A 26,603-nucleotide genomic window follows, 5' to 3' on the forward strand; every position below is an offset into this window, starting at 1 on the left:
CCGTTTCAGATTTTCTGAAAGGATTTGAGCAGCTGAAATGTCGTACTTGCTAAGAAGAGAATCAAGATCCTCGTAAACACAAAAATTGAATTTTTACATTTAATTACTTAATATCTAATTTTATTGTAAGAGGTGGGCTCTGGTAAGGTTAGGTAATTTAGATACACTGGTTATCATAAATTAAGGAAAAATCACAAAAATAGCGATAACTCCCTCAAAAATAAGCTAAACCGTGTAAAATTTGAATATGTTGCCAAGTAAGAGTAGCTGAGTAAACCTGCGATATGGCGCTGCTTTCGGAATACGTCATCTGCGAGGAGCATAAAAATCCATGTTTGAGAGCAAGCCCACGTACTTCACTGTGACAGTGACATCAGAAATCTGAGATTGCCAATTCGTAACAATGACCTCCAGGCATCATTTGCCTGCAGAACTGCGATGGAGAGCCATTGGGAGACTAGAGGCAGGACAAAGTCAAACAGAAGTGGCCAGATGGCTAAATGTGAGTCCTTCTGTGGTTCATAGACTTTGGAGGCAATTTCAAACCACAGATTCGGCATATAGGAGGTTCAGCCAAGGACGGCCAACTGCTACGACGAGCGCCGATGACCGATATTTGACATTATGTGCACGCAGGAATAGAACCGCTACTCCGACTCTTCTTAGATTCTCCCTTGCTGCAGCAACTGGAAGGTTCGTGTCAACGTCAACTGTGCGTAGAAGGCTTCACGAAGGTGGTCTGTATGCGAGGCGACCAGCCATTTGTGTGCCGCTCACGTCACGCCATGGGAGGGACCGTTTTCAGTGGGCACGACAACATGACCACTGGAAGCCTGATCAATGGTTCTCTTTACGGATGAGTCCAGGTTTAGTCTAGAAAGCGATAGTAGGCGTTATTTGATATGGAGAGAACCTAGAACCCGTTATCATCCGTGAAAGAGATGCATACGGAAGGGGCAGCGTCTGTGTTTGGGGTGGCATCTCTTTGGGTGGACGTACAGACCTCCATGTCTTTCCAAGGGAAACCGTGAATGCTCAGATTTACAGAGATGACATCCTTGATGTTTATGTGCTCCCATATGCCGGGGCAATAGGTGATGCTTTCCTGTTATAGCATGACAACGCAAGACCACACAGGGCTCGCATCGTAGATGATTATTTTCAACAGGAAACAATTGTGCGCATGGAGTGGCCAGCTCGATCCCCGGACCTTGAACCCTGTCGAGCACGTTTGGGATGCTTTAGGGAGACGTCTAGCTGCTCTCAATCCGCCCCCTCAAATCCTTGTCGCGCTTGCAACTGCTTTGCAAGAGCAATGGCTCTCGCTTCGTATGGAACTGATAGATCGCATAATTGAAAGCATCACACATCGCTGTATTGCTTCTAGAGGCGATCATATTCCATATTGAAGGTACTTCTCCTATAGCAAGCTGACACCTTCTATTTGTTCATTTTAAACATGTGCTAATTTCTATACTACCATATTTGTCTGGTAATTTCTTATGTTATTTGATACCTTACTATGTGTTGTATATTGTGGGTAAGTTTCATTAAGTTCTACATGTAACTTTTTCAATAATCGTGATTTTTGTTATTTTTCCTTAATTTATGATAACCAGTGTAGTTAGAATTTAAGCTTTTAACGAGGTCGTTAAAGGACCTCTTTTTCATGTACTTAAATTCTGTCAGGAAAAGATGTGAGGTTTATCTATTTATTTTTAACTAATAGTTCATTTTAAAATTGATAAACCTTTCCTATTACCCTGTCTTCACCCAGGCTTTTCATGCCAGAATGTAAATGAGACAACGAGAGTTTATTCAGATATTAAGGTAATGCTATTTAAACAAGAGTTTCGGAAGTTAGTTTTTAGAGCGTGTTTGCCTATTCCAGGCCACGTTTGGCTGTGATTATTAGCAATTTGCGTTTGATGTGTTCTCGCCTTTAGGCTTTTCTCGCCGGTTACTATGGGCCAGAGCATTTTCTGCGCGTTCAAGCAATCCGTGAGCCGTTAGGCAAACCTACCACACCTTGAAATTATTATTTATTACCTATTTCTGTTAAGCCAGAAGTTTTGGCTTCCTGTAACCCAAGCTGGGTCCTTTGTTAATTTTATATGCTTGAATAGGAGGGTCTCATACACCCTTCTTCTGATCTCTGTTTAGTTTCAGAAAGGCTAGCAGATAATTCTTCGAATCCTTTTAAAAGTTTATGTTTCCAAAGCGACATAGACTTTACAAGCTTACAAAGTTTGTGTTTCCAAAGTGATAAGCCTTTTATTTTGAAAAGTTATGGGGATACCAATGAAAAATGTTTCGAGCTATCCTCGTAATAAATAAAATTTTATTGTCTTTTTAAAAACGAAAATGTAATTATTTCAGTTATTCAAATTTGATTTTTAATAATAATTTGCTTTGTTTTAACTGGTTTTGAAATGTCTGGTATGCTTCCTCAAGGTAAATATAATTTGACAAAAATAAATGCAAATCAGGTTTATTGTACATAAAAATAAACTCCACTTATAATGGATAAAAGCAATGAAACTGGAGAGTCCAAAATGTTGCTTTTGCTTGTGTAATGTCGATATGCACCATATCTTTCATCTAGATCTTCCACATCTACACCATAAAGAACACCATAACAGCTGGAATATGAGTTTTCACACAGTTTCCGTAGAGTATGATCTCCCAATAACGTAGAAGCATAATCAACGAGTTCAGCAGCGTCACAGTTGCATTTAACTTGAGCAGCTTTCACTCTGCATTGTCTGTGCCAGTCGAAGGAGCTGTGAATAGAATAGTCTTTCATTTTGCTTATAAACCACAAGATTCTTTAATAATATTGTAGGGTTTATATTTATTTTAACTAACATTTATTTTAAGCTATCTTTCCTGTCAAGCCTTTACTTTCCCCTAGAATTGCCAATGCCAGAGTATGTAAATTGTAGTAGAACGCGCAGAGTATTCAAATTTTAGCAGAAGTAAATTGAATTTAAATAGAAGGGAAACGAGATTGTAAGTGTGCTTCTTGAATCGCGAGCGTGAAGGTTGCTAGGTGGAAATTTTAAGAACCGCGCGTTTCGGCCTGTGTGCCTATTTCGGCAGTTCGTTGAATCTTTCAACTTCTTAATCAGTAAGTTTGCTGAATCTCAGCTGTATCTTAGATCGCGGTTAAGTTAGTTACGATTATAGAGCCTCGTAGGTAGTGATCTCGTTATTTATTCATCCTGTCATTTATTTTTAGTTGCTCTTTTTTTCTATTTTGTTAAACCGCCGGGTCGGCGTAGTTTGTGAGCGTCAAGTAAACGCAGCTGTGATTTCTAAAGTGGAATAAAAAGGGATTTAAACCCTTCTTACGAGTTTGTGTAATTTACAGTTCATAGCAGTTACTACTACTGTTGCTGACAAGTTGGGGCCTCGCAACATTATAATATAACTCAATAAACATTCAAAAAATGCTGAGGATGTCTAGTCAACACATGTTTGTTACGCGAAAAATAAGGAACTATGTTCCACGAGATGTTTCATTGATTATGATACAGGGTACATTTACATGTAATCAACTCGTTAACGGCCCTTCCACGTCAGCACTGCTCGGACTTACTGCCCGGATAGATTTTCAACTGTTTTACAGTAGAAACGAAATTGCTAACTCGTCTTCCTTACGTTTCTACTCGGTCGAAGTGAGCGTTTACATTATCAGGGAAGTCGTACCGAGTGGCTCGCTACGAGTTGCTCGGAGAAGTATAAACTGGTCTTTAACTGGAGGCCAGCTGAGTAACTCATTATCATTTGCTGCCTTGGATCAGGGTTTCTTTTCTTTAGTCCAACCTGTAGACTACACATTGGATCTATGTCGCGTTAAAAAAGGGCTCTCAGATACAGCATCTGTAATGTGTGATAAGAACTCGTAGAGTTAAAGTTTAATTTGATGTGCCGTAGGTAAATATATGCCAATTGCTTGTTATAACGATTTGCATAATTTATCTACGATATGTCAAATTAGATTTTGGTTTGCTTCATAAATTGTCTTCTATAACTATTTGTAACAGTACGATTACTTTAACGTACTCTGTATGTGGTCGGCAAATCTGAATATTTTAGGGCAGATTATTATTTAATGATAAATGCATTAATGCGGTTGAAACAGATTTCACTTTGCATGTAAAACGCATTCAACCTCTTGCGTAAAAAGTCATTAATTACCCACCAACAACTATGGAACGTCCTAACCCTGAGATCGGATTGATCCTGTAGAACTCTTTGAGCTTCTTCAAATTTCTCGTTGCAGAACAAGGTATCATTTCTTATTTTCTCCCAGCAGTCAATATTGCTGAAGAAGCCTAAAAAATGATAATAAAAAATAGTTACTTAGAAGCATTATTCAAAATGAGTATGATTCATAAGACTGCACATAAAAATTAAATAGGAATAATATGGACTACAAGGCCGTAATAGGGACTCCACGATCCGAGGCAATATATAATAAAGAATTCCCTCTTTATTGTTTCTAACAAACGTAACCACTTACGTTTCTTTTCTTTATTATCGTTCATCACTTTCTTAATAATTAGAGTAGCTTTATTATACATTCTAAAATCGAATGAAAAGTTTCTCGGTAAATGTCTCGAGATGTGTTATATATTACATGCTATTGTTTATTCCTAGTTAATATGTTAAATCAAAAATAGTATAAACAATCGAAGCTATTAAAGGCCCGTCCGCATGACTATGCTGGCAACGTAGTTGCCGCTATGTTTTTTTTTCGCCGGCTAAATTTTTAAATTGTTGTTAATTCTAGAACTATTGCATGCAGATTAACAAAAGCATAAAAACCTTAACCGGAACATAAAAACCATATAACTATATCACTTTTAAAGAAAAAATATACAATTTACCAATATATTAGAACAAAAAACTAAGCTCATCGAGCTAGGGAACAAAGACGGAATATATATATTTATATATGACTGATGCTGCCGATTGCAACGAAAAAGGGAGGTGCACAATTACATGTTATACCAGTCCCACGTACAAAATTTCAGCGTTCTACGGCTACTCGTTCTTGAGTTATGCGATACATACATACGTACGTACAGATGTCAATAAATAAATCTCTTTTTAATTCACTTTCCAACGTTTTTAGCAAAAACAGTCTTTTATTTTCCCCGCCTTCTTAGCATGACTTCGTTGTGTAATGATCTGCACGCTCGGTGCATGTTCAAGAGGTCCGTGGTTCGAGTCCCGGCGAGGGCATTGCTCATTTTTCATCTCTTCTGCTTTCCTTGAAATAATCTAATGTCTCTACAACGGTGCCCGAAGTAAAAAAGGTGGTGGATAATGTTCTCCACCACCAGTATTTGGCGATTAGGTCCCCTAATCGCCAGTCGCCCTTTAAAAGGGGGATATATAAGGTCTTTCTCTCACGTTCTTAGCATGCCTTCGTTGTGTAATGGTCAGCACGCTCGGCGCGTTTTCGAAAGGTCCGTGGTTCGAGTCCCGGCGAGAGCATTGCTAATTTTTCATCTCTTCTGCTTTCAAAAAATATCTCTTGTCCCACAGTAAACAAGATGTTCTTCAAAAACACCGTTCAAATGATTTTAGGAGCAGCTGAAATAGATATTTTCGTTGAAATATGATACCAGACGGTATAGTGGTTAGAGGAGCCTACTACGGTACCGAAGGGCCCGGGTTCGAACCCCGGAGAAGACATGGATGTTTGTAAATGTATGGTGTCGGTGCGGCATGGGGGCACTTTAAATATGCGGCGAACCAAACGTCCTCTCGTGTGGATTGGCGAGAGACCTCCGGATCCCCCCTGAAATTGGGGGTGGAAAATAGAAGTCCAGCTTCTCTTCGGAGTAGGTTTTGGCAATCATTGTTCCATGTAATATGAACAAGACAACAACAAAAAAAATTTTTTTTTCTATGAACTTTCTCCACGTAAATTCAGAAAGCTATGATTTGCAGTGATGTCGAGCCATGCACCATTGTTTTTTACTACGCCACTTGCTTCACATTTTTTCCACATTTTTGGTGCGAAACCCATTGTTTGATCTACAAAAATGTAGTTATGGGTTCTTGAAGAAACTGGTTTAAGTAAAGTGAAACCGGTTACCAGTTTCTTCAAGATGCTCCGTTTGATATTCCTTCCAGCAGTCTGAACAATTTACCAATATATTAGAACAGTTTGCTGATCCATCACATGTTGAATAATTTTCTTCATAAGTGTGTTACCAAGATTTGAATGACAAAGTACTTCCATCTTCCCGCCATATTCCTTCAAAAATCCACTGTTGTGGGAGTACTCTGCCGCAATTGTTCTTACGGCGGACGAAACCAACTTTCATCGCCTTCAACTAATTTTACTGGCGCCGTCTATTTGCCCTATGAGTCTTTGCATCATATGCAGGGAACACACTCCCAGCATGTTGTAGAGTCATTCGTATTTTTTTGTTAGCAGGCAAGATGAAAAATGAGCAATCGCCTTCGATGAGAATCGAACCACAGACCTCTGAAATACCGACTCAGTGTGCTGACCACTACACTACGGAGGCACGCTGGGAAGGCGGGAGAAATACCATATAATGTAATTTTTTCAATCACCTGCTGCATTTTCATACATATTAAGCACTTTGTCACACCATCTGATGGATGTCAATTTTCTGCCCAAGAACATATAACTTTAATAGCATTGAAGGCCATAGACATGACAAAATTTGTTGTAAATGATGTTTATAAAAGGAGCAATAGAAATCGATGTTATATTTAGTAGGAACTAAAAATAAGCTTCTATAAAAAGCCTCATTAAAAGTACCTCATTAATTCGAGTTGATCAATTTATTAGCATGTCTACAATCGCCGCCATTTCCGGTTTCATATTGATCTGTTTTCATTAAGAATCACTTTTTTTTACGTCTATTCGCTGTCTGTAACAGCAGGTATTTTGTCTTTTTTTTTTTTTTTTTTGGCTTTGTGTTCCTTAATTTTCTACGCGATTTGAGAATATCGTCGTTTGTTTTTGAAGAAGTCGTAATATATATTGTGTATTTAAATATTTGTGAAAAAATAATGAAACAAACATATATTTTTCAAAATGGAAAAATGGCTTGGATTGACTAAACGGAAAAGGGTTGACTCACAAGTGAGAGATCCAAGAGAATTTACTAGCACTAAGAATATTGAGAGGAAAAGAAAAATTTTTCATAGAAAATATAATAAAAGTTATTTATCATTTGGGTTTATTTGGAATGTAGATGAAAGGGACCCTCAGCCTCAATGTGTTGTTTGCGGTGAACTATTATCCAATCAAAGTATGAAACCATCGATTCTTAAAAGATATCTTGAATCTAAGCATGCTAATTTAAAGGACAAATCTGAAGACTATTTTAAGAGCAAATTATCGGAGTTCAAAAATAGTAAGCAGGTAATGAAAGGTTTTATTACTTCAAAAAGAAAAGCATTGGAAGCTAGTTACCTAGTAAGCCTAAGAATTGGCAAGTCTGAGCAGGCTCACACAGTTGGAGAAAATCTTACATTACCAGCAGCTAAAGATATCGTTTTAACATTTATAAGGTATTTCTCCCGCCTTCTTAACGTGCTTTCGTGGTGTAGTGGTCTGCATGCTGGGCGCGTATTCCAGAGGTTCGCGATTCGATTCCCGGCGAAGGCGTTGCTCACTTTTCATCACTCCTGCTTCCAAATTACCTAATGTCTCTACAATGGCGCCCGAACTAAAAGGTGGGGAATGATAACTCTTCACCACCAGGATTTGGCAGTAAGTCGACGAATTCATGAAATCAAACATTCCATAAAAGAGACACTTATTCAAAAAATAAAACACGGTATTTCGCATTGCAGTTGGAAGTAAGTTCTGATATGACGAACTTTGTTCAATTATTAGTTTACGTACGTTTCGAAGAAGATAAACGAATTGTTCAAAAGTGTTTATTTAGTGAATTTCTTTATGAAACAGAGCTGCAAATAAAATTTACAAAGTAACTGACCATTTTATGTCTGAGAATGGTATTCCTTGGAATAAATGCATTGCCGCATGCAGTGAGAGAGCTCGGGCTTTAACAGGAAAACTTTCCGCTGTTATTTCTGAAATAAAGAAAGTCTCACCTGAAATTAAATTTTCGCGCTGCTCGATTCATAGCGATGCTTCAGTAGACAAAACAATCCCCAAAAGCCTGAAAATCGTTTTGAATCAAGCTGTGAAAATTGTTCATTTTATTAACAGCCGAGGTTGAAATCAAGAATATTTACGGTTTTATGCGAAAGAGATGTGAATGAACAACACGAAACGCTTTTGTTATATTCTGAAGTAAGATAGTTTATTCATCAGTTTCAAATTTTCTTCTCTGATTCAAAATTTGAAGTGCAAAAATGTTTCTTTAGTGAGTTATGGTTGGCGTTTTTAGCATATTTAGCTGATATTTTTGAAAAGTTAAATGAATTAAATTTAGGATGATAATAAGAACAATATAAAGAACAATGATAAAGAAACTCGAGCTAAATAATCAAAGAATTGAATAATAATATTTTAAGCGTTGTACCACGTTTATAAAGTTTCCAAACCGAAAATAATTTGAAAATAAAAGAAGAATTAGCATCCGACATTAAAAATCAGTGTTTTTTATTGATAAATAATATCAACATGTATTTTGCCGGGGATTATGAAAAGGAAAATTGGGTTCGAAACCATTTTGTTCAAATGTACCCTAAAATTTATCTCGTGAAGAAAAAGAACAATTGATAGAAATTTACTATTATCGAGCTCTAACTGAAGATTTCAAAAATGTTAACTTTTAACTTGTTAACTTGTTAACTTTTAACTGAAACGAAAATAATAATAATAATAATAATAATAATAATAATAATAATAATAAATAAATACAGAACAAAATCAAGTAGATCCTAATTGACGATTAAAAAAGTGAAAGAAGACCAAACATAAAGATATTGATCTTTCTTAAACAGGCTCAGATTTCGCACTAAATTTTAGAATTAAAGTATAACTGAAATTTTGATAATTAAAATGGTAAAAAAATTTTATTCTAATATTTTTATGTTGCATATTTAATACAAATAGGTTGTGCAAATGGAAAAGAAAAATATTTTTTTTTATTATTTCTATTGAGAAATTATAAAAAATGTAGTAGTAGTGTTTATGTGAGTATCGTTTGCTTCATTTTATTGTTGCAAACAGCGTAAATTTCTTTTGTTTTTCTTCCTTTAGTTTTGAACTTTATGTGTGGCAACAAGATTGATTGATTGATAGAATTGTGTTTGTGACAGCCATGTAGAATCGCTCGCTTATTTTGTATCAATTATTTTGCATCGCTGACATGTTATTTATAATTAGTGTAATGAAATAAAAGTGAAGGAATACAGTCCATTTGTTGATTGATTATTGTTTGTGAAACATTTTAAGGTAAAGATCATTTACTAAGTAGTATTAAAAATTTTCAATATTTGTTTAGATGGTAAGCATTAGGCAAAAGGTTTAGAACCGCTGATATATAGTATTTATTTGAAGAAAATATGTTTAAAAATTTATTTACAATTCAATTAGAATTGCAGCAATTTAAAAACTCCTAAGGAATTTCAGCTTCATTTGTTTATATTTTTAGTACACATGAATTAAATTGCTTGATTTTCCGGTAGCTTTGAGAATACTGATAATTATTTCTGCGAGTCAAAATGCGATCAGCATTTCTTTTCAATTTTAAAGCTAATGAAAACAGTTATTTAATGAACAACAATGCGCCAATGTGTCACAACAGAACAATTTGTCACAAATTATATGTTCTCAGTTTTGTTACCTGTACCAGTGATGGAGTGGTGAAGACTGCTGAGTACTGGTAGTTCGACCTGAATTTGAACCCAGGCAAATGGGGTGGCTGCATGGTTGGTTCTTGCGGTTTTTCTGAAGTGCAATTTTACTACGAGACAGCTTTCCATAAAAAAAGTCTTTCCAAGATAGACAGCTGTCGAGTATTTTGCCATATTCAAATATTAACCTTTCAATTTTGTATTATCCAGAGTCGGCTCCAGAGACGACACAATCCAGGGGCGGCACAATTTTTTGGAATTTATAGATTCATCAAGCAGTAAAATTTAGGGATGACAAAACATTCAGAATTCAGAAGAGGTTTATTCAGATTTTAGGGGCAGGAAAATTTTTAGAACTTAGAGAAAGAACTTAGGAACTCACAAGCAGAATTAAAGATTCACAGGATTTTGCCGGCAGTAAAATGCCTGCCCTGCACATATCAAGCTCGACAAGTTACATAATAATATACTAATAAAAAACTTTTTAAAAATTATTTACTAAAAATTTAGATTTTTTTCAAGGTGAAAACATTTTGTGCGCAGAAGAGTTTAGATTTAATAATGCTATCCTGAGTAGTCTATTTATATGCGAGTAAAAAATAAAAAAGCACTCTTAAAAATAATCAGGTAGCCAAAACAAGAAACTCTCACTTTATAAACGTTTTATTCATTGAGAATATTAAAGTTTTCCTGAAAAAATTTAAATTTCTCAGGTTATGGAGGATTTTCAGATATCAAAATATAGGATTAAAGATTTATAGATACAATATTTATACTGTATAGTGAAAGAATACTGAAGAGGCTTTAGCGGGGGAGGGGGAACAGAGGTAAAATAATTATGATTTAATATAGTTTTGCTAAGAAATAATAGATGGCAGCACTAACTGGTACTCAGAAATGTTCTTGAAAAAGTATGAAAATCAAAGGTTTTATTTTTGCTTTTTTAGTTTTTTTTCCCTCCCCCATATCAAAGTGTGTACGGGGGATAACGTTTACTATGAAATTTAAAAATAATAATAAATAAATCTCTTGTGCATGACAATGCTGTAGAGCAGAGGTCAGTCACTTTTTTACAAGCTATTTTAGAAATACAGGAGTTCATCGGCCACCGCGGGGCATGCAATGGAACAATATTGTATATAAATGTATATAAATGTATAACATTATCAAAATACAGATGTGGGCTGTAAAAAGCTGTAATGTTCAAACAATCGTTTTGTTATTTGCGAAAATGCATATGAAAAAATACTACTATAGCAAGTTATTCATAAATGTTGCTAGTTGAGCAAGAAAACTGCATGCTGTTGTTGTGCAACTGAGGGCTTAATTTCTAAAATCACAAGTGCCGGAGTCCAATGGCTTAAAATCGCCACGAAGAAGAGAAAAAATAAATGGTACTTTTTCGTTTCGCCGGCGCAAATCTCGCCAAGCAGACTTTATTGGCGACAACATACAGTATACACATAAAAAATATTAAAAAAATGTTAGTTCTAAGAATTCCTTTTTTGAAGGCATAAACATTTTAATATCGCTTAAAATTTTATAAAAAGCCAATAAATAAAGACAATAAATTTGTAAAAAGACATTAATTTAAGAATTTACTATGCTTTCATGGTTCAACATCCTGATTCGCCGGTTTATATCACGTGACACCAAGCGATCTCATCTCACGTAAACTACTCTACAAAAATCTAATGCTCTCAGTAATTATCTACATTAATTTCAAGTTAAATCTTAATTTGGAACACAAGTTTAAATGCAAGAAATATTTCAATTCGTACGAATAGCTTACTCAGAAATTATGTAAAACTGCAGTGCTTTACTTTGCTAATGCATTCTCGTTAGAATTGATGAATTTAACACTTGACTTTACCTTTTCTATATTTTCGGCTTCGGGTTAAGCGCTGTGATTGCATCCTGATTGACTTAATTACCGAAAATGGCCTTAGACATAAAACTGAACTATCTGATAAAAATTCTATGTAATTATATGCCAGTATTGAAAGAAACAATCAATCTGATAAGAAAAAGCTGCGACTTCTTTTGAAAATGAGGCTTAAAAGGTTACCAGCGAGAATATTCCGTTTGGCATCGGTTGTACCATTATTGGCGACTTTATCGCTTGCGCCGGCAAAACGGAAAAGTACCAAATAAATAAATAAAATAACTGATTTAAAAAAAATGTCTGTAAGCTTTCAGATTTTGCATTACGCCCAACGGGACTTTTTTTAACGTTTTGCGCGTTACCTTTATTTATCAAATATCACGTCCTTTGCACTTAAAGCACAAAATTCAATTCGACAGCAAGATCCCAAAATAAATTTAAAATGAGCATATATTTAGAATTTCCGATACACAATCTCACGCGCTGGGGACAAAAATGTCCCCCCCCCCGTACAGTGTTGCCATTGCTCGGTTTGAAATCGTTAAGTTTATTAATAAAAAATTGGTAAAAGTGTTACAAAATAAAAAATCGATAATAAAACAAATTCCACATTCCAAATTAGGGCTTCCAGATGACAATATTCGGCGGAAGATTACGTTATTCAAAATTGGATGGCTCTAGGTACCGTTGTTTTATCACAATGTGAGAAAAATTTATGCAGATTTTTCAATATTTGATTTCTTTAAATATAACACAGGACGATAACATTTAGTGGCAACTCTGGTGACGAGACAACTTCCGTCCTAAGGTTGATTTACCAGTTAAATGTTGTCCTGCCACATATTTATCCACAATGTCTCGACCCCACGGCACAGGGGCAAACAAGACAGTACCAGTACGGTCCCTGCCTAGCCATACACCGTCCGAGTACTATTTTATTTCTTTTCATATCTGCAAAAGAAACAAGGTTCATTTCATAAATAAGATGGCTACAAATTCCGTAAGTAAAAACGTACTACAGCCGTAAGTAGGAAAACTTAAAAAAAAAAAAAAAAACTACGAATTTTTGAATGAGAAGGAGTGCTAATACTCTACACTCCAAAATGTCATTTAATTTTTGTCCTATCAGATCAGCAAGGCTTAGCAAATGAGCTTCGGATACAATCCTAAAATGTATTTTTAACACCCTGTCAAGTGTAGATACTGTGCTAGTCACAGTCAAGGAAAAGCAGTAATCGTTTCCTGACAAATAATACTTTCACGCGAAAATTTTAGCTTTAGTTTTATTGGTTTAGCTTTTTTAGTTAGTGTCAAAATTTTTAAAAAGGGATTCGAACATCTATTATAGAATTGAAATAAAACTAGCAGAGGAAAATCAAATTGTTGAGTAATTAATTATTAATTAATTAACCAGTATTATTAGTAATTAATTAACCAGTTATTTTATGTTAATTAGCTTTTATGTGTTCTCCGCTTTCCTTTTTTCTGCCAAAATGCCAATGTATACTTCACGCCTATTCAAGTGAGATGGAAAAGATATAGTATTTAAAGCTTCAGATGACAGAAACAGAGCTTGTTCTGCCTGCTGAAGGCCACATTGTTATTTGATTCTCTTGACTGCAGTTTATTTGCGGGGTTTCGTTATTAACTCCATCAGGCTTGCACGCGGATTACTTACTATTTATTGAATTTAAATATGTTACTTTTGATTGACGTCCTAAATGCTGGATGGTTTTGTAAGCAAGAGCAGTGCCTCCTGTTAACTTTTATCTGATAAAAGAGTGTTTTACACCCCTCCAATTGATTTCCAAGACATAGCGATAAGTCGCTTAAGTCTTTGTAGAGTCCTTATCTAGTTTATGTTACAAAACGAGTGAAGCTCTATAAAACCTAGTCTATCAACAACTAGTTACTGGACTAGATTATGTATGACAAAGCACCCATCTTCGTGGGTGATTTTTCAAACTGAAACTGCTTCGTATTCGTGAAATATATGGAAAAAATAATGAAACTGCGCATGCAGCCAAAGCCCATTGTCAAATATTCAGTAATCATATCCACTCGGCTGCCTGCAAGCCAAATAATAATAAAAATAATAAATTAGCGTGAAAACTGCAACCAAGCACCAAACAGTATAACCACGTAAAGAAATACTCTTAAACGTTTAAATAAATTAAAAATTTATATATTTAATAAAAATATTGTTTATTCTAAAACATCGTGTATTATTTTATTGAAATACTGTGTTTTTAGCGTAAAACAACTCAGTAAGGCCAATAAATATTCAAACAATTGATGACACTTCAAACAGACAATTAAGCATGAACTAAAGTACTGCCTGTTAATAAAACGTATGAACCAGCACTATTTTAATCAACTACCGAAAATTTTAGTTTTTTCTGTTTGAAGTTAATATTCACAGAAATTGAATATGAATTCAATATTTTCTCTTTTCAAATGCCCATATTCTTTGATCGAAGGCTTCCTTTGAGAATGGCCGAATCCACCGATCATTTAGCCTTCTCATCATCGAGAAATGTACTGCCTCCCTAGTGCGTTACGGACAGTGGACAGATACTGCACCCACAAAAAGAAGGCCAAATGCACACTAACCTATACCCACATTTTTGGTCTGGCAGGCAATTTCCGTTAACCACTGTACCGTCTATGGCGACACAAAATTTAATCTAAATTTAGATTTTTGGTTGAGTAGAAGAGTTCGACATGAAGTGTGTGTGTGTGTTATTATGGCTATCTGCCTAAGAGGAGGGATGCCTTCGTGGAGGACTTTCTAAGGGAAACTGGCTCGTATACACGTTACACATGGGGAAAACCACGAAAACACCCATGCAGCCAGCCCGTTCGCGGGATTCGAACCTCGGACCGAACTACCAGCGTTCAGCGACTTTACCGCTCGGCCGCTGGTGGACCCAGTTCGACATGAAGAGTTGACAGCAGGTTGTGCAATGCTAATAAATTTGTCTAGTTTTTTATTAGGATCCTTACTTATTTAAGCATCAGTTTTTTTTTTTTTTTTTTCTTTTTCGTCTCACTCCCCCCTTTTTTTTTAGCTTTCAATACCTTTCGTAGAATTCCCTTTTTTAATTGAAGTAAATATTTATTATCAGAATATCAGAATAAATCTCTGATTTACTTTCTTTATTTTTTTTTTTATTTTTTTTATTTATTTTTTTTTTTTCATGTACTTTGCAGGAAAAAAAAAGGGGAGGGGACAGTTCGATATCTCCCGTTCTACTGGGCAGATTGACGAAATTCAAATTGTGTTTTTCATGTCTGGAAAGCGTGATTTAAGATATATATATTAGATTTATATGTAGCATTCTTCGCATTATTTTCAGTTGCGCCAAGAATAATTCACTTGGCGAACTTTTTAATATTTATGGCAATCTATTTTCTTTCGCCTTTTTGCATTGTGCATGAGGGGGGGGAAAAGTCACATTGTTCCTACTTTCAACTAATTTTAACAAAGTGCCTAAAACACATTTGATGTTTATATTCGCTTTCAACAAATATGAAAATTTCAAAACGGGCCAATATTACGTACACGTACATATATTACGTTATGTAATATTACGTACACGAAATTCACTGACATCTTCGGAAATTTTGAATAAAAAACTCAAATTTTTTGCAGGTATGCTTAGAAATACATCTTCTTTAAGATGATGGTAAAAATTTTATAAATTATACATTAACTTTTTTTGAAATATTTATAAAAATTAAAATTACAAATTTTAAAATAAGTAATAAAAAATGGGTGAATTTTATTTGGAATGAAACTAAATTTTGAAATAAGAAAGGAAGAATCAAATAAGTTTAATAAAAAAATCTGATGTGTACACCACATGACTTCCTTGTAAGGAATATTAAATTATACGCATTTTTTCTTGCATATCATTTAAACTTATTGAATTAAACCTACTTCGCCGACACCGCATAAACTACAATAGAATAAATGCATTTTTTAAAATTCACTCTAGTATTTGCTTACCATAGCGACACTCTGGCGCTAAATTCACTTAACAGTATTATATTTCGTTCATATTATAACTCATAATGCACAAAATTTATATCATTTAAAGAATTATCTAATCGTTGCCACATGTTCTATTCAAATACTATAATAAAGCTAGAACTATGTATAAAAGAAATTAAGCAAACAAAACAAAAAAGAAACAGTTTTTCACAGACGATTGAGTATTTCTCATTCAATTAATTCAGTTCTCACTTCGCGAGAAGGCAAAAATACATAAAAACTCAAAATATCTATATTAAAAATTACGAAGTAAATCTTAAACACTTATTTCCTCGAAAAAATTCCAGAAAGGATTAAGCATGATTTAATTGGCAATAATAAATAAAGGCGTTATCTTTGTTGTTGCGAAGCTAAGTTTCTCTAGATTGTCAACAAATCCACTAGTCTGCTGTTTCAAATGTAAACAAGCAATGGCCGCCGCGATTACAACACTTCATTTTTACTTCGTACAAGGAAGTAAAAAGAGAAATTAATATATATATATATCAAATTCAATTAACATTGAGGAGCTTAAATTTTGAGAGTTAATTTTTTTAAAAACTACTCGTGCGACTTTTACAAAACTTGGCTTTTTGGCATAATTGAGTCGTAGAATCGAAATATGGAAAAAACATTTGCATGCTATTTCAGAATAAGTCCAATTTTGAGTCAAAATGCCTATATTAGAACGGTGCTATATATAAATCTAATACATATCCTATGAAAAACGCGAGTTGAATTTCGTCAGTCGGCCCAGTAGAACGGGACATGTAAAACTGTTTTTTTTCCCCGCAGTGTATATGCCGCTTTTCAAGAATCTCGAATGAATGCTTGTTTCAGATGAACATATATAAAAATGAATGTTCTATGAACGTTTGTTTTAAAAATGCTATACTTGCCATTATTCAAGCGGGAATCTTCTGTGCATATCTCTTCCACCAATTTGATTTTGCCACTAATTACAGTATCGAACAGCCGTTGTTGACCGAGAGTTACACATTGTGAGATCAAATTTTCAGCGCATGTAATTGCTTCTTTGTTCGCTCTGAAAAAGGAAAATAAATAACTGTTAATAATTGCAACAAACATATATATGCAAATAGAAACTTTCAGTCTAAAATCCTTAGATTCTAGTCTAGCACCTCAAAGATAGTTTGCAATTAATGTTTACATAAATAAATAAATAAATAAAAGTAAAAAAAAAAATAAATAATAATAAAATTTAAAAAACAAGCCCCCCCCCCAAAAAAAATCTGAAAGGTTTCAGATTTTAAATTACGTCCAAAGGGGTGTCTTTTTAACGTTTTGTGTGTTACCTTCATTTATTAGATATTATGTTCTTAGCACTTAAACCATAAAATTCAGTTCAGTAGCAATGTCGCAAAATAATTTTAAAATAAGCATATCTTTACAATTTACGATACACAGTTCCGCGCCTGCAGGAGATAAGACAGGATTTTTCCCCCGCCGTAGAGTGTTGCCATTGCTCGCTTTTATATCGATGAGTTTGTTAATCAAAAATTCGTTAAAGTTTTACAAAATAAGAAATCAATAATAAAACAAATTCCAAAATTCAAATTTGGTCTTCCACATGCCCATATTCGTAGGAGGATTACGTCATTCAAAATTCGATGCTGCTATGTACCGTTGTTTTATCACAATGCGAGAAATAGACATACATTTATGCAGATTTTTCATTATTTTATTTCTTCAAATATAATGCAAGACTCGAACATTTGGTGGCAACAGTTGGAAAAGTGAAACGGACATTTATAGTGATTCAATGGAAAATCGCAAAACGAAAACAATAGTCCTTCAGGGACAAAGCCCCTTTGGACTAAAAAAAGATATACTAACAATTATACAAATATTTAACATTTTAAAATAAAAGTAATTTAGATTATTTTCTACTATTTGTATATTACTCGTATTTTAAACTTATAAAAATATTTTTTTTATTGATGAATAAAATTTAAATTTGATTCAAAAAGAATTTCTGAAAACATTTGGCATTTGTTTCTGCGTTTTATTTTTGAGTATAAAATGGCATTAAGAGAAAAATTAGCAAAAATATTCAGTGCATGTTGCCATTTGAACCATTTGAAAGAAATGCAATAGAAGCCTCTGATTAAAATCACTTCCGTTCCAAGTATATTTGAGTTTATTAAGCGACTGAGTTTAATAGACGGCTATTTGTATACTCTAAATTGGGATATCAATTTTAAATTCACCTTGAGAAATAATAACTGTCAACTAATCCAATAATTAATCCTATAATAATCACAGAATATTAATGCTAAATTAAATTATTTATACAGTTTTGTTTATAATTACGCATATGATAGAATTTTTAACTTTACAAACAATTGTTTTATATCCGCTTCGTATTGTTCTTCAACAGTTTTTCAATTGTATTCGCAATTTCGTAAAACTGCCGGTAAACTTTTTGATTAACTCCTTTCATGTCAATTGTTTCTCTCCTTTCCAATCAAAAGTTTTTCTTAAAATTTGCAGTGTTTTCTTGAGTTCTGTGGATGTTGACACCGGTGGTCATCACTTTATTCTGTGTCATTTTCATTGTCAGTTTCTGCAATTCTTTTAACACGTTCTATAATATCATTATCAGTTTTATGCAAGTTTTTTTTAATGTTGTTGTCAGTTTGCATGCATTCTTAAAATAAATCTTCATAGCTTCTCTCACTGGAATTTGAAATATTAGCTATACAGATAGCAGAAAAATAAACTCATTAGTATGACCAATCGATTAATTAAGCATCAATTAGTTAAACATCTATGCCTAAACTCAAGAGATGTGCGGATTCTGTGGGCATAATGTAGATCTTATTTGAAATCATAGACGAAATTTGTGAGTACTCGGATTAAGTATTAAATTTCAAAATTTTGCTTAGCTATTCCATTTTGCACCTCTTAATTAGACGACTTCTTAACGTTCTTATTACTTAACTTCCACAACTATTTTTCCCCATTCGTCCACCAGCGGGCGAGCGGGAAAGTCGCTGAACACTGGTAGTTCGGTCCGACATTCGAATCCCGTGAACGGGCAGACTGAACGGGCAGACTGCATGGGCGTTTTCGTGGTTTTCCCCATGTGTAACGTGTATACGAGCCAGTTTCCTTTAGAAAGTCCTCCACGAAGGCATCCCTTTCCTTAGGCAGATAGACCTCGAGATTTTGCGCTAATCTCATACCCAAACCATCCTTTTCTTCATTCATTCAGCTACCCAATTCAAAACAGTACGATTTTCAGAAAAGAGTTTCACCGCCCACCCATCAATGCCTGCATTATTTTATCATTCTTCTTACCTCTAGCCAACAGCTAAACGCCTGACTTTCACCTGACCTACCAGTAACCTTACTAGCTGAACTTGATTGCTGCTATCCTTTTTTACCCACAGGGAAAATGCTTTTGACTTCTCCGTTTCATTTGTGCCAGCCATAATAAAATGTATTGTTAATTCCTTCACGTTGACCTACACAGGATGAGGCGACTGCCTAGGATCCTGTGACAAGTGACCCCGTGCACCAAACACCTCCTGTACCTTAGGAAATGCATAGGTGCCGAGCTTGCTTCGACTTGTACCTATCATACATCTTATCTGAAGCCTACATGCGAAGACGCTAGGTCATTTTCCATCTCCAACAGGTGTGATTTAGTGTGATTTTAAAATCTGAAAATTTTCAAACATTTTAAAGACTTTTTTTATTGTGAAAAGATATTTTGGAAAAGCATGAAACTATATACTTCTCTAGAAAAACGGCTGTTTTACATTTGTTTGCCTTCTTGATTCTTAACTTATGATTTGATGGATTTCTAAGACGGGAGGGAGGAATGTCGTTGTAAGTAATAAACATTTTGAACAAAGAAAAAAACCTTTCCTCCCCTTCGAACGTTTATTAACGAATAATGCTATACGAATGAATAATGTTTTTGAAACCGGGAGTGTGGATGACATATAATAATCAGAGTCATTTCTTCAAAGTGACTTCAGTATGCATTAGAGTGTAAGGATCTTAAGTTTTACTAACGTTTATTTTATTTTAAATCTTTACTATCACTTCTTATTTTCTACTTCCGGCCAGAATTATAAGCGTGAAGGTATTTATGCAAAGTTTGTCTGGCGAACGCCAAGTATTTAAGTTGTGGCTTTTTGCCAAGCGAGAGAGAGGAAGCAGTGAGTCGAAGCAGGCCGCTTACCTTAGAAGTTACGCAGTTGCTGGTTGCCTTCCAGGCCAGAGGTTTTAATCCTCTTGATAAATTTAAACGTATTGTAGTGTTCACAGTTCTCTGTACTACATACGCTTCCTGTTAATATAAGGCCAATCTTCCACGTTTATTATTCTAAAGTTAAATTAGAGTTTAGTTTTATTTTTATACTTTTACGTTTTGACCCCAAGTAGCGGGTAGGTGTATTCCGAAGTACGGAAGTCATTGTAAATAGAGAAAAATAAAGGGTTTTGTATACTCTTCTTGTGTATCCTGTTTACTTCCCACAGTTTTGAACATAGCTTTAGTAAGCTCTCTGTTCCGAGTCAGGTCCTTGCATGTTCCCGAAGAAGGTTAGAAGGAACATTGACCCTGATAGTGGCGCCCGACGAAGAATAACCATGGCCGAATTTCAAGAAGAACCTGTGCTGCCTGCAGAAACGGCTCAGAATCCAGAAATGCCAGCTGCCGCTCTGGAAGGATTTGGGTACATCGTCCAGACCATGCGCGCTTCGATGAAACCAGAAGCAACGTTTAATGGAAACTCACAGGTAACCAGTTTTTTGGAAAAATTGGATGACCACTTCATGCTCTACCCCGTGCACGAGTTTCAAAAAGTTACCTTAGCTACCAGCGCTTTGAGGGGCCAAGCGCTTAACTGGTTCAAATGTATCGGCAGAAGTCTCTTGGGTCAAGCAGGAAGTCCCACCTATACTTACGAAAATTTCAAGACTGCCCTACTAAAAGCCTTCCCTGTTGTAAGGGATCGTGCGAAATTAGAAACAGAACTTTTCAGTATATATCAACAAAGAATGGAAAACCTCTCGAGCTTTATTTTAAGAAAAATTCACGTTTTCAAGCTCTTGTATGGAAACCGTCCGGATCCTGAAATAATTCAAGTGATTTTGCCGAGGTTACTACCCCAAGTGCAAGACTTTATTGAATTACGAAATCCGACTACACTGGAAAAGTTATTTGAGCTAGCAATCCAGTTTGAAAGTAGAAGAACGGCGGACGTCGAAAGAAGACGCCAATATCAACAGCGAAACCAATTTGGTGCGCCAAGACTACAGCAAACTGAAGCACACGGCTACGGAGGCAAAGCGAATCAGTGGGCAAGGAAACCCGAGCATTCAAAAACAGCCGACGAACGTCGACAGTTCAATAGCAACCCAGGAAAAAAGTCTCAAGGCCAGTGGAAAAAGAAGGAAAGCATGGAAACAAAAAAGGATTTAAACTAAAACGGATTTCTGCTGACGGGAGGGTGCGGAAATCCGAAGGCCACGAAAACCCCTCTTCCTACAAGTTAAATACAGTAATGGTGAAAAATTTGACTCTTCCGAAGATTGAAGTGTTGGTGAATAATATCCCAGCCACCGCACTCCTGGATACAGGAGCGCAGTGTTCCTGTGTGGCAGAAGATTTTTTTAGGAAGTATTTTCGCAAATACCGCATATATAATTCGGATAATACGACAGTGTTAGCGGCGCAAGGAGAAAAATGTAAGTGCATAGGTAAAGTACCATTGTATATACGTATCAAGGACGAACAAGTAAAGGTGATGTTTTTTATAGTAAAGAATCTGCAAGCACATATAATCTTAGGAATAGATTTTCTTTCAGACGCACAAGCAACACTGGATTTTAATGAAGCGTCCCTTAAGCTGACAATGAAACCAGTTAGTGCAGAAAAGGCTGAACCGCCAATGTTAAAACTTGACCACCTCCCTAATGACGAGCAAGGAAGAATCCGACAAGTGGTAAGTGAATTTGCTTCGTTATTTAGTGATATTCCAGGATTTAATCAGGTTACTAACCATAGTATTGACACCGGAGATGCAATGCCAGTTCGCCAAAAACCATACCGGTATGATAAGAATAAGGAAAAAATTATAGAATGGCATATTACCGATATGCTACGTAAAAAGATCATAACGCCCATCTCAAGTAGTTATGCTAGCCCGGTGGTGTTATGTAAGAAAAATAATGACTATCCTTTGACGCATCCAAAAAGGTGGAGATTCGCTATTGATTACCGTAAATTAAAGTCCATAACTAAATATCCGGTATATCCGTTACCGATCATTGAAGAAATTCTAAGGAACATAAAATCAACCAAATTTATGACGACTTTAGACTTAACGACTGGTTATTTTCAAATAGGGGTTAGGCCTGAGGACGTGCCTAAGACTGCTTTTATAACCAAGTCTGGCACTTATTCATTTTTGCGTATGCCGTTTGGCCTTTCAGGGGCCCCGGCAACATTTCAGCGATGCATGGACATTCTGTTAAGACCTGTTCTTGGAAAGTCCACATTTATCTATTTAGACGATATCATTATTACTAGTGATAATCTCGACCAACATGTACAGGATTTAAGACAGGTGTTTTCTTTATTAAATGAGGCCGGTCTAAAAGTTAATGTCGAAAAGTGCAAATTTGCAGCCCCTGAATTAAAATATTTAGGTTACAAAATATCTCAAAAAGGAATCGAGACAGACGAAACAAAAATAATCGCTGTACAAAAGTACCCGACTCCAAACACTGCAAAGAAGCTCTCTTCTTTTCTAGGACTTTGTTCATATTATAGGTCCTTTATAAAAGATTTTGCAGCTATCGCGGAGCCATTGTTAAAATTAAAAAGGAAAAAGGCAAGATTCTCGTGGACGGCCGAAGCCAATAGTGCTTTCGAAAGATTAAAACAAGCATTAACGCAAGCCCCTGTGTTGAAATTTCCTGAAAAGGATTAGAATTTAGAAATTTCAGCGGATGCTTCGGATTATGCGGTAGGAGCGGTACTTTCGCAAAATCAGCAGCCCGTGGCATTTTTTAGCCGAACTTTAAATCAAACACAAAGAAACTATTCCGCGACCGAGAGAGAGGCACTTGCAGTTCTGTTAGCAGTGCAAAAGTTCCGAGTCTATTTTGGAAAGGCGCCAATAACAGTATACTCTGATCATGCGGCGGTAACTAGATTGTACTCAGGGAAAAATTTATCCCCAAGGTTAATAAGATGGGCACTCAAGCTGCAAGAATATAATCTGGTAATCAAGCATACCCCCGGAAAGGAAAATATCGTAGCAGATGCCCTATCACGAATTAAATTAGACGAACAGGGTAATACCGTAAAAGTTGCAATGCTGACAGCGTGTACAATAAATTCCCGAGAAACTGTAGTAACCGAACTGGGTAAGGATCCTGAGTTTGGAAGTATTTATGAGTATTTAAAGGATCCTGAAAATTTTAGCCACCAAGATATTGTGGCGATAAGAAATAGGGCGGCCCATTACGCACTAATAGATGGTCTATTATTCTATACAAAAACTACGAATTCCAACAACGAATTTCGACCTGTTATCCCAGCTAGTCTTAGATTAAATATCCTGCAGGAGCTCCATGACAGCCCTTTAGCTTCTCATGCTGGTATTCGAAAAACTATCCAACGCGTACGCGAGGCAGTCTACTTTCCTGAACTGCAAAAGTTAACAAGGGCGTATGTCCAGTCCTGCCCAACATGTCAAGCAGTTAATTATATTAATTTCCGCCCGGCCGGGTTTCTAAATAGTATTAAATCCGAATTTCCAAATGAAATAATTGGCATCGATTTATTGGGCCCTTTCCCAAAAAGTCAGTTAAATAAAAGTCGCTATCTCCTTGTTATGGTTGATCATTTTAGTAAATGGACCGAAATTGTTCCCTTAAAACGAGCCTCCGCGAAATTAGTTACTGATTCTATTTTAAATAAATATATTTTAAAATACGGGGCGCCCCTAAAAGTTATATCGGATAATGGTCCTCAATTTGTAAGTAATATATTTGAAGACATGTGCCAAAAACTGGGCATACGTCATTTAAAAATGGTCCCGTATCGGCCGCAATCAAATATAGCGGAACGGGTCAATAGAAATATAGTGAAAATTATCCGTAGTTATGTTAAAAATTTTCATAAAAGATGGGATAACTATGTCAATGAATTTGCTTTCGCCCTTAGGACCGCAAAACATGATACAACGGGCAAAACTCCTGCTGAGTTATTTCTAGGCAGAAAGGTTATAACACCGTTAGATAAACTATTTTATGTGCAACAAAGAGCCCCAGAATTTAAAATGGGTGATATAGAAAAACTAATTAAGGAAGCAAAGAAGAATACGGAAGTAGCACAAAGAAAACAGAAGCTCTATTATGATTTGAAACGACGGTGAGTAACTTATAAAGTAGGGGATGAAGTTTTAAAAATTAAGCATTCACTTTCTTCAGCACCAGAAGATAAAACTGCCAAATTTTTTCCACGATTTGAAGGACCATACGTTATAGAAAAAATAACTCACGCTGTAGTAGTGTTAAAAGCCAGAAATGGTGAAACCTGCTCCGCAAACATTGATCAAATCAAACCCTACTTCGATCGTAATAAAATGCAAATATTTTCAGATTTTTTGCAGGATCCGGCACGGCAGACACCGCAGGCACAAGCTCCAGAGGTGGAAAAACGACAAGTAAAAGGGCAAGCCATTAAGAGGCAGGAGCAAGTGAAAAGAAAATTTCCCCGCGGGAAAATTGAAGGTAGCAAGAAAAAGAAGCCGTTCCACCGTCCAGAAAAGAGAGTTCACGAACACCCCCAGAATGAAGAAGGGAGAAGGACGACGTATGTGAAGAGAACCAGGAGAAATGACGGCAACTATAACCCGGCTCTAAAACGGAAGATCTACTCATCCGACAGGACTCTCCGCAGCAAATGTCGCCGAACTGCGGAAGGGCCATCAGCGGCGGAGGAAAAGTTACAAGGAAAATTTGAACGGCCAGCAACGAGGTCCAAGCAGGCACACGAAAGATGTTTCCCGGTTCCGCCAAGACCAGCTGCCATCAAACGGCCAAGACCACAAGCAGAGGAGAAAAAGAAGGTATTCAAGGGTGACCGAACTGGTGAAAAAAGGAAGCTTCCAGAGGAAGGCACTGAAGGGCGAGCCCGTACAAGAAGGAGGATAAATCACACAACTATCTGCAATACCTTTAAGGACTGGGCCCAGAAAAGGATGTCCGAATATCACAAAGATAAGTAAAATTTTATGTTACTTTACAAACTTAAGTTAATCTTTCATTCTTACTGCAAGTGGCAGATTTCAAGAAGTTTTACCTCATGCGAGGTCTACCTTTATCGCCACAAGGGCGAGAAATGAGTTGTTACCGATTTTGGTATTATGTTTTTCAATTACTCGCGCGGAAAACTAAAGTTGATGTATAATAGCGTTGTGTAAAGACTTAAATATTGTAAAAAGTTATTGTATAAATTTTATTTAAAACATTCTAGCAAGAAAGAAGTTTTAGTCTGAAAGACTTTTTGAAATGTAGTATTTCAATGTAGAAAGAATTGGCACTTGCTTTGAAAAGAATAGAAGTTAACAATGTACTACTAATGTATGTTTTCAAATGTGTAAAATTAACGGCATGTTGATATGTTCTTATATACAATATGAACTGTTATTTTAAATGTTAAGAAATACCGTGATATGGTAAAAGTGAATGTTAAATTTTTTTTTTTTTTTATTTGTGTGACTGTAAAAAGTCTAGATCATGGTGAATACGTGTTAAAGGTTGAACGATGTAGTTAGGCTCTCTGACGCTACACTTCAGAGTTAGACACTTTCAGAATAGTACCTCAGGGTTTAGAGTTGAAATTAGGGTGTGTTAAGAGGTCTTGTTATGTTGAATTTTAACACGTTAGTGTTTTGATTGTAGGAGGAAGTGTGGAACACGTAGACAGAAACACATTCGTGTTTGGTGTTCTTTTACAACACATGTCAGAGAGCACGGGGAGAGATAATTAAAATAGTCATGAATAAAATAAGAATGTTAAGAGAAGTATAATTATATATGTTACTTGCCATTTCATTGTGTAACATTTCATTAAACTAGTTTTCCTTCCAGATCTCCGGAAGGAACCAGATTTGAATAAGAGCTCCTGTTTGGATGCAGTACAGATGAAAAAAGAATTTGTGTATCCTGGGAGCTGCTATTGTAAAAACAAATTTCTTTCTCTTAAATTTCTAGTTTCTAGCGAAAAATATTTGTAAAAGATTGGCCTCGCGTTAGATTCTAGAGCTAAAAGTTTTCAACAAGGTCGTTTTAGACCTCAGTTTCAAACTAATTAACTCTGGCGGGAAGTATGTAAGGATCTTAAGTTTTACTAACGTTTATTTTATTTTAAATCTTTACTATCACTTCTTATTTTCTACTTCCGGCCAGAATTATAAGCGTGAAGGTATTTATGCAAAGTTTGTCTGGCGAACGCCAAGTATTTAAGTTGTGGCTTTTTGCCAAGCGAGAGAGAGGAAGCAGTGAGTCGAAGCAGGCCGCTTACCTTAGAAGTTACGCAGTTGCTGGTTGCCTTCCAGGCCAGAGGTTTTAATCCTCTTGATAAATTTAAACGTATTGTAGTGTTCACAGTTCTCTGTACTACATACGCTTCCTGTTAATATAAGGCCAATCTTCCACGTTTATTATTCTAAAGTTAAATTAGAGTTTAGTTTTATTTTTATACTTTTACGTTTTGACCCCAAGTAGCGGGTCGGTGTATTCCGAAGTACGGAAGTCATTGTAAATAGAGAAAAATAAAGGGTTTTGTATACC

The 26,603-nt window shown here is 35.7% G+C and overlaps 1 protein-coding gene across 1 annotated transcript in view; it reads right to left on the reverse strand.

The window, feature by feature from the left end:
• Window positions 1–2,475: 2,475 nt before the first annotated feature.
• The window catches only part of LOC118180956 (uncharacterized), a 29,204-nt gene continuing 5,076 nt past the window's right edge, over window positions 2,476–26,603 (reverse strand). Inside the window, exons 3-5 of the mRNA XM_035350041.2 lie at window positions 16,655–16,800; window positions 4,208–4,340; window positions 2,476–2,783 (exon numbers count right to left, since the gene is read on the reverse strand). Coding sequence (XP_035205932.1) covers window positions 2,492–2,783; window positions 4,208–4,340; window positions 16,655–16,800 — 571 coding nt within the window. The 3' untranslated portion in view covers window positions 2,476–2,491. The remainder of the gene's footprint in view (window positions 2,784–4,207; window positions 4,341–16,654; window positions 16,801–26,603) is intronic.

This window comes from Stegodyphus dumicola, chromosome 5 (assembly GCF_044657685.1).
Source record: "Stegodyphus dumicola isolate Sdum_Otavi_A_Nest chromosome 5, ASM4465768v1".
NCBI lineage: Eukaryota > Metazoa > Arthropoda > Arachnida > Araneae > Eresidae > Stegodyphus > Stegodyphus dumicola.